This window comes from Emydura macquarii, unplaced genomic scaffold (genome assembly GCF_026122565.2).
Source record: "Emydura macquarii macquarii isolate MOO-44397 ecotype Brisbane River unplaced genomic scaffold, CSIRO-AGI_Emac_v2 contig_3295, whole genome shotgun sequence".
NCBI lineage: Eukaryota > Metazoa > Chordata > Testudines > Chelidae > Emydura > Emydura macquarii.
In genome coordinates this window covers 1,525,617-1,535,509 of record NW_027133432.1, presented here as the reverse complement: position 1 = coordinate 1,535,509, position 9,893 = coordinate 1,525,617, and the positions used below count along the sequence as shown (strand labels likewise).

General features: G+C 37.6%; 1 protein-coding gene across 1 annotated transcript in view; it reads right to left on the bottom strand.

The window, feature by feature from the left end:
* Positions 1-1,863: 1,863 nt before the first annotated feature.
* Positions 1,864-9,893, bottom strand: part of LOC137143063 (regulating synaptic membrane exocytosis protein 1) — a 259,921-nt gene continuing 251,891 nt past the window's right edge. Inside the window, exons 24-26 of the mRNA XM_067532653.1 lie at positions 7,307-7,408; positions 5,363-5,502; positions 1,864-4,999 (exon numbers count right to left, since the gene is read on the bottom strand). Coding sequence (XP_067388754.1) covers positions 4,781-4,999; positions 5,363-5,502; positions 7,307-7,408 — 461 coding nt within the window. The 3' untranslated portion in view covers positions 1,864-4,780. The remainder of the gene's footprint in view (positions 5,000-5,362; positions 5,503-7,306; positions 7,409-9,893) is intronic.

Genomic DNA, 9,893 nt, shown 5'->3' with positions numbered 1-9,893 from the left:
AAAAAAGTGAACTGTGGGTTGTCTAGGGAAGAGTTAGGAAACAGCTTATCGCATGTCACACACAGAGCAGCTTTCTTGGTGTATGACTGTAGGACTTTGTCAGACCTTTCAGATCACTCATTTCAGGTGAACCACAATTCAGACAATCAAGTCAATCAAAAAGTTACCAGGTGGCTGGTAAGACTATAGATCCTATTCCAAATGTCACCACAGGACTGTATTCCGATGGCATAACCCTGGAGGTATCTGCCCCTCAACCAAGTCCAAGAAACAGCCTGGGGGAAATACTTCTAAGGAATACCCTTGAGATGGACCCTTATATTTTGAATTCGTTATGACCTCATTTAAGGATATTGCCTTCCTTAAATACCTGAAACTGTTTTCAGATAACGCAGTACAGCAGGTAATCCAGTAATTTGGCAAAGGTGAACTGACATGCTGTAGTCTACAGAGGATGTTACTTTTGACTGTTTTCCTCTTCTGATTGTCAGTTGGCACCCTGCTGCATGTAGACAAAGAGTCCAATTGAGCTTTATTGTTCTGATAAACAATAAAAAAAAAGCCTAGAAAATGTTTACTCTGCCTGGTGTATATTTTCCATATAGAACAGATAACCTATTTCAGATGGAGGGTGCCCCCCCAAAGTGGTCAGTCATGTGGTGACTGTTTATTCAAATACACCTCACCTGTGACTGTACAAATTGGTACTTTTTTTTTTTTTTTAAATTGAGGGGATAATTTTCTAGAACATTGGTATTCTCTTCTTCTTGACAAGTGCCATTGGAGGTTTAATTTCCTGCCAGATACCTCCAGAGAAGGTCTGAACAGACCATAGGATGAATTGAGAAAATGCATCTTTAACTGTGTAGCTTGCACACTGCTTTCCACTATAGCCTATTAGTTTAACCTTGGAGGAGAGCTCAACAGCATTATGGGACTTAAAAACATTGAATCAATGGAGTTAAAACAGAGACAAAGGGGGCCTATAGTCTTCTTACCAGAGGTGGGTAAGCTACCATCACTTAAAGGAGATAATGAAAAACAGAAATGGAATGGAAGTCTCAATCAAATGCAATGTTTCAAGATACAAATAAAATCCTGGACAGATTCCGAACAGATGTTGAGGATTTTAACCATTTTAAATGCTTTTAGTTTAGTGTGGAGATAGAGCACTCAGTTTTCAGGCTTTCATGCAGGTGCTGTAATTGATTAGTCAGAATGGACAATGCAAATAAGTTTATTGTGCCTTACAAGGAGAAGAGACCGTTAAATGTGCAGACTTATCTACCTATCTGCCTTTAAGGTCCCAGCACCATCGCCTGTAGGCTGATAGCTTTTCTTTTGTAATAAGGCACTAAATTATAAAGAGATTTCAATATAAAGTGAATAAACTCTTGTCTTGAGGAAAATGAATGTCAGGTTGTGTAAGCAAACAATGTACATCATAAAAAGTAAAGATACTAAAAATCATAAACACTATCTGTGAAGTGATACTGTGTCTTCCTCCCTGGGGAAAAGTAGGAGAGTGAGGAGAGAAGCAAGAAGTGACTTACGTGTGATGCTAAAATCCCACCATTCAACAATGAGTGATTCAAAAGGCGATAGCAGTAGAAGGCGGCGAACCACACCTGTCTTGTCTGTGTTCACACATTCTACCATCTAGTGGGGGTAAAAAAGCTACTTCTTTCCCTAATGCTTTGTACATATGTTACTCATTTATTAGATATACTGTGCTTGAAAATAAAGTTTAAATGTTTAAAATGTTGTCTTGCTGTTACCTTTTCTGGGGTATAGAGGGACTCAGGAATACTAAACAACTTTGCTTAATTTATTCCTGAGGATGGGTAAGAAAAATATCCTAGTTTTTGGATGCAATGTGCAAAGCCATGGGAATCATGAACCATTCATTCACATAACTTGAGAAGGTTTTACAATATCATAATCTCTTCTGTATTTCACAGATCATTCTCCCCTCACAGAAGTAGAAACATAACATTCTTTTTTGTTAATACAGAGTTAACATTTTTAATCATTCATTTTGCTGAAGCTTAGTTATGTATTCATTTAAACAAGGCAATAAATGTATGTTCAAAGTGATGCAATAGTCCTTAGGCTATTTCTAAATTATGTTAAATGATATCTGGAGGATAAGGAGAACTAAAATCAAACAAAGTACACTATCTTTGCTTCTCTAATAATAATAATTAGTGCCAAATTCTGCTCTCAGCTACTCTGGCATAAATAGTTATCCATAATACATTTATTGGTGTTAATAACAATAGTGTTATTCTGGATTTAAATGGTTGCAAGAGAGACGAATTTTCCCTTAGTACCTAAATAGCATTCTACATATCAAATACAGACCTGGGACTAATTTTTGATATCTGTCACATCTATGCAACTCCACTGGACCAAAATCCAACCTAGTATAAGCAGATGCAAGCTCACTGAAACCAAATGAGTTGCCTCTGCTTACACCAAGTCACAGTTGGATCCAGTGACTTCAATATGATTACATGAATATAAATGAGAGCACAATTTGACCCCCTCCTTTGTAGAAGGGAATGCAACATCATTGAAATCACAGGACTTGCACCTGCTTACCCCAGGTCTAGACTTGACTCTGCCTCTTAACATGTGCTTCTACATCAGTTATTTTTTCACTTCTATTACATATCTCATTCAATTCTGTAGTGAGCGGAGTCACATCTGAACCTTAGAACATACCGAACACAACAACTACTCTGGACATGAAAAGGAAATTTTATTAAACATGTTTACATAACGTGAGTTGGGAGTTCATTTAAAAGCACAGGGGAGTGTTAAGACAAGTGGTCAAAATAGAAAGATACTACCGAATTATAATTAGTTAATTTTTGGCCACTAAGACAGAACAGAATCTAGTAGTAGTGCACCAATGCTTCAGTTCTTCCTGCTCAGCAGGTCAAGCAGTAATCAATCTGTGCCCTATGGAACCATGGGCAGAATAGTTCCGGCATGTTAAATAATAATAATAAATAGTTCACTTGGTGCAGGCAGTATGTCTAAGAATTAAAACCTAGTGTGCACAGAATTTCTACATGTGTTACAGCCCCACAGTAGGAATCTACACCAAAATATTTATTAGAAGGAATTTGGTCCATACTACATCACGTTTTCCATAGGGTAAAAAATAAAGTCCATCTATAGACATTTAGCACCAGACTAACAGACCTCGCCTGGCTAAAAACTGCAAAATGTCTATAAGAAAAATGGATGGCTTAGATTTCTTGGTTACATCAGGATAGTAATTACGAGCAAACTGTACAATTACATGCAACATACAAGCTGGCCTATGTGGAACTAACATACATTATTAAATAACCTTTTTGCTTCTTTTTACAAAACGTGCATGCAGCTTTGAACAGTTCCAAGTCATGCTGCCCTATTTGTGTGATCACAAAATTGAATGGCCTGTAAAAGGAGGGAAAACATATAATTGAACCAGCAGAGTCTGCAATTTTTAGCACATTTACAGTAAATCACAAGGGATTTCAAGGCCAAGAAGAACTCAAATGAATAAAATGCAAATTGAAATTTGATTTTTTTTTTTTTTTTTACCAAAAAAGTAAGATATCTTGCGTTAAAAAATCAAGCTTTGTGCTTGTATCAATCTCAAAGAAATGTAAACTAAAATTTGATAAAAACATTAGTAAGTGCAGAATATTTCAACTGGAATTTCCAGTGAAATACTGAACAACTCATACCATGCTCTATCCAGGGCAGATGTGTGTCTAAAGTGACACATATCAGAAGCCTGGGTACAGCTGAAAGTGTCATATGCTCAACCCCATTCCTGGTCAACATTTTGGGAAGTCAAATATACATTTATACACATGAACGTAAATATTTCTTCTCTGAGTCTAGGAAGAAAACTGCATCACCAGTGATATTTTCAGTGTCAAAATTAAGACTAAAGCTGCTTTTATCAGTCCCCAGCATTAGTTGCGGATAGATTTCTTCAAAACTCTTCCATGCAAAACATCGTAAAACATAAAAAAACCCATTATATATAATGCAAACATATTTGTTTTTTACAAAGAAAAAGTAGCACTGTGATTTTGTTGTTGTTGTTAATGAAATAATCTTGATTTGTCATTTGTTCTGAGTTTTCACCTGAAAGACTTGGAAGAACCAGAACTAAGAAACAATGAGAACCTTAGTGACATCATGTATGGTAATTCTGGTTGTTGAATACTTGAAGGGCTACTTACAGAGATATACTTCAGCCCTTTTTTGTTTGGTTTAGAAAAAGAAAGGAAGGTTCTCTGTAAGCATTGTGAGGACTTTTACAAAACTGGCAGAATCACACAGCAAAAAACTAGTGGAAGTAACAAGCACAGAAAAACTGCTGAAACACCAGGAAGTTAACACTGCTTGTGGGCTCTATCAAAATGTGAAAAAATTCAATACTTAACAGAGTGAGAGCTTCCAGTTTTTTTTTTTTTGTTTTGTTTTTTGTTTTCATTTTTTCTAATCTAAAGGTCCCTCTCTTTTTAAAAATTGTTATGAGCATTAGTGACTGTCACTAGTAGATTGACTTACTGTATTTGATATACTACTTTGTTCTGTTAATTTAAGCCATCTTTTAACAAATAATTCAGACATATTTTTGATTAACTACTACAGGCAAAAACAGAAGTGATTGTCTCTCTCCAACAATGCTTTTGATCATATAAGAATCTGGTTCTGATTGTTATCCTGGGTGGTAACATTTTTATTAGCATCTGCTATAAGTTCACTATGATCTAATGCAGGGAGGCCCAGTTGAACTTTCCAGAGATGACTGGGAAGCCCTGCGGGTCAAGGGAGTCAAGGTTGGATCCACTAGTGATGAGGGTGGAAATAATTTATACCAGCCTATTACTACACTGGACAGATCAAGTTCCTCCAGAAGGATCTGAGCAACACCCATGAAGCATTTGTGATCCATTCGGCCATAGTCTCCCCAAACTATCACCTGTAAGGACATAAAATACAGATTCAACACTGTCCAAAGAATATACATTTATATATTCATTCATGTGACAACTCACTACTGCGTGAACGGGGTATTTTTTCAAAGGAAAAAAGAAGGGGCCTGATGGGAAAACTCATGATAGGTTGGGCTATAGACAGCAATAGAGAAAAACTTCTAATAAAAGCCACAAAAATACATTTCGGGAGTCTGATGACATTACAAATCACCCAGGTATATTAACTGGTATTCTGAAATTAAGTATTTAAGATTGTGAGTAGTCCCAGCCCTATTCACATAAAGTTTAGCAAAAACTCAAGTGCTTTACCAAATCAGGGCATAAACCAAGATTAAGTAAGTACTTACCTGAAGGACTTTACCCTGTGGACTTTCATCAAAAACCAGTGTCTGTTGGTACAAAGGATCAAGTGTTTTCCGTGCGATTCTTGTCTTTTTCTTGGCTACACAAGCTCCATTTTCCAACAGGTACACTTTGACATAGGGAGCTGCAAGAACCAAACACCACCAATTTATGTTTGGACTTAAGCATTTCACAGCATTGCACCATTAAGCTTGAGGACAAGAACAATGAAAGGAAACTGACTAGAAAGAAAAGTGAACATAACTACTTTCATTGGCCAAGCTGAGTTGAATTTTCAACAGTAAGCAAACATCTTAGATGATGAAAAGTCAATTAAATATTTACAAGTTTTTGGTTTTTAATAAAAAATATTATAGAGACTAGACGGGTGAGATAATATCTTTTATTGTACCAACATTTGTTGGTGAGAGTCCAGCTTGGTCCAATAAAAGATATTACCTCACCCATGTTATCTCTCTAATATCCTGGGACCGAAACAGTTGCAAGAACATTGCATAAAATATTATTAATAACACATCTTACATTGATCTGTTAAAGTATGATATTTTAACTTATGAGTCCCATGAACTGGATATTATTAACAAGAATATGTAGTCACTGATAGCCAGTTTGAGTTCCATGTGTTAGGAGTTCAAAGCCATTTCAAAATACAAGTCTATGACATTTCAATGAACTAACTTGGTGTTTAAAAATGGAACACAGTCATTTCTGAAAACATGCATATAAAAAAAGACAGTGGTTCCTCCTTTACTTTGCATCTTAAATGGTTTTAAAGTAACATCTCAGCAAATAATCTGAAAACAATATTCTAATTATTATGATAAATAGTGTTTGTCCTGGAAAATAAAAATGTTTTCCAGCAAACACTTCTTATGAGGTTTGCTTTTTAACAATAATTTAATTTATCCCCATAAGGTCAAATGTTTGAGCTCATAGGCACTGGCATAGCTTGCTGAATTCTTCAAAATATTGCTGTGCCACTGAAGATCACAATACTCAGTTACCACCACCTTGCCAGCTTGCCTGCATGCTGTTCTCTTTCACCTGCTCTTACTCTTTTTGATATGAAAATAAATAAATGCATAAATAATAATGTAAGAGACTCCATGTGCATCACCAAGTCCATGGTGTAATGTAACTAGGTGTAGCAAATTTGGATTTTTTAAAATAATTTTTATAGATAACGGTTTATTTTTAAGCTCTTTTCCCCAATTTATATCAATTTAATTTTTTACAGTTGTGAAAAATTATTGGTTTTAATCACTTTTTCCCATTATTATAAGTTTAAAGTTTCACAGTTGCAGGAAATTATGGGGAGGAGGAAAATCAGATAATAATTACCTAATTACAGTAGACATTGAGATTAAAAAAGTTAAACCTTTAAACCATTATAACACAAATTGTCAATATCACATCAAAATATGCAAAAACAATATCTTTAAATCAAACTCTAGGAAGTTCTCAAGCAGTTTTTTTCTTGCTTTGCCTATCTTGATTATTTTGATGGATTATTATTTAATAATTTTGATTATTATTGATGGAAACTTTTTTTTGTCCGTTTGTGTGTACCATGAAATCAACATTTATCAACATTTACCAATAAAAATCGAATCCCTCCAAGCCTACGTATAACATTTTCCCTAGACACAATGAACACCCCTAGCAGATGTTCCCTCTGGCAAAGATTTTTCAGCCTCAGAAATGTTAATTTTGCTGGTGAGAGGGGTGCACTTCCTGAAGTGAAATGGTGTGCAGAGGGAGGAATTGAACATGGGTAGAGTACACATCTCTATTGAAAAACAAACTAAATACATGTAAATGTAGTAACTGCTATAAAGAGCTGAAAAGGTGTCATTGGAGATCTCTTTTCCACGCTTTACCGCCTATTTTGTAGTCTCCTGTCTGCCATCATTTGCAGTTTTCCTCACCTGGGGTAGATTTGGAGCCAGGTTTTTGCGTGAGGCCTCGGGCTCTAATGACTTCTACTTCTAACTGGCCTTTTTTATCCACCATTCCAATCTGAATATCACCTGAAAGGGAAAGGGAAGAAAAAACATATTCCATAATCTGGATCAGCTTAGTGCAGACCCTACCACAGTCCATAGTCATCATTCAGGCAATCATTTTGATTATCTTTATTATTGTACTATGGTAGCATCTAGAGTCTCCAGTCAGGGATTTGTACCCGTTGTGCCAAGCGTGAATGGTCCCTTCCTTAAAGTGCCTATGATCCAAGTATAAGAGGAGAGAACAGGTGGATACACAAACAGATAGAAGGAGCACAAGGGAACTGGGTGGCTCCAAACATTGCAGGTCTGTCCTCTAGAAGAAAGCCTGACTAATAGACTGCACCTGTCTAGCCAATGACTGCGAGTTCTTTGAGATTCACCAATTTTTTTTTTTTTACAAAAGGTCTTTAATGAGTGTGACAGGATGACAGTGTCCTTCCTGAACGATACTTTGCACAAACTGCTGGAATGTTAAGAGAACAAGATTTCCAAGCTGCTTCCTCAGTTCTGAATGTTCTGGCAAGTGACAACTCTGGCTACAGCTGAAGACAAGAAAATTTGCCTCATTTGGGTCCAAGTGCTGCTCTGACTTGGAAAGAAAGACTGTAAATGCAAACAAGACACTTACACGCAGATCCTAAGGACTTAGGTGCCTACCTTCCACTTCAGGGGCCTACATCCAAAAATTTAGGTGCCACTGAAATCCTCCAAACTCCTGTTAAGGTGCTGCCTAACCCTGGAGGTACCTAAAATCCATCAGCACCTGCATTTTCAAAGGTCCCCTAGGTGCCTAAGTTTCTGCCATCAGACGTGCGTACATCAGTCTAGGTGCCCAAGTGCCTATCTCATGCCTAAGCTTAAGTGGGATCCTCAAATAGGGCTCAAATTAGGTGCTGTGGGGCTTGATGCGGTAGGTATTCTCCGAGCATGCCTTACTGCATACAATGATCTCGAGGGAGGTGGAGGTGGTGAGTGCCCTATTCACCGGAGAGCTGTGGTGAGTCCCCTATCCACTGGTGTTGGTCTCTCTCAATCTCTCTGGTTGAGGCCATTACATGTGCATTGAGCCAGAGACAGAGTGAGGATGGCTCTCTAGAGCACTGGCTATAGAATTTTCTGTATTCTTAATGATAAAAGTGTTACTGTTCAAATGTAATTGAAAACGAGACCTTAGCATGCTTCTCCCACTAACAGAATATTATAGCACAGTGCCCAGGAGTCCTCTAATACTCGAGATACGACAAGCCATGCAGGGATGATTTGTTATCCATCAAAACTTTGCTTCAACAAACAGCTCTGTTCCGGGCTATAAATAGTTTATAGAAAAATTCCACAAACCACACTCTAAGCCAGGGATACATTTCAGTGTTGCAAGCCTATATATTCAAATCAAGTCTATGCTACTGGCAGTCAGCAGGGGGTGCCACAGAACAGACATTTTCAAACCAGCAGAAACAACTATCTACTAGGTATAAAGCCCTTGCAGAGAAATTGTTAGGCAGAATGATTGAGTGAATTTTGTAGCCCAAAACCTTCCCTGAACCTGTACAAATAAAGGCCACAATAGATGGAAATAAACTGTTATTACTCAGGACCCCTGTTGAAAGAAGTCTAGGGAGGAAAACAACTTTTAATAACAAAGTGAGGTGAATGGAGTCTAGCACCTGGATTCACTATTGGATTCATCCTGATTTTAAAATGGGCAACAGAAGAATCCAGACACTTCCTATTTCATATAAAGAGGAAATCTGATATATTTTAACGGGGTTTTGACATTGTACAGGCTTCATGCTCAATAAGCTTGCAGCCAGATAACTGCTATTGCAAAATATAATTAATTTTGGATTTACACAGCAGCCCGTGACTTATGGCTAACTTAGTGTGTTCAGGAGAAAAATTCTCTTCTCCTTCCTTTGTAGAACTCATGAGCTGCAAGGAAGAGAGCATCCTCCTTCCATTTTTCCTCCTGGTTCCTTATTCTTCTTCAGTAGCAGTTGAGTAGCCTGCACCTGCACCTGAACCTCTGCAGTGCTTGAAACTGCTCAGCCAAAGCACCGGCCATCTATGATTTCTAACGTGCATAGTGTGATTGCGCTAGCGGAGATGTCAAGGGTGATTTATTTATCATCGTCAATGCACAGCTCCACAAAACATGTAACCAAATCACTCAAATGCAGACTAAAGGGATTTTGCCCCTGCTCCTGCTCTTACACACAGCTATAGGGAATGTAACAGCCTGCAAGGAACTAGGGGAGCATTTCTCTATGTCAGGCAGAACAGAAAGCCATCATAAAGAGCCTTACTCAGGCTCCCCACAAGTTTCTGTGCAGGGTGTGCAATCTGGGTATGTAGGGGGTGAGCCTGTAGTGCTTGGTACTCCAGGGGATTTTGAGATGCTTTGGATTACAGAGCCAAGCATAGATGGCTCTTAGGAGACTGCTGGAAATTAGACTTTAAACTTGAATCTGTTCCAATAGCAACAATCTAATGGCATCATTCATAACCT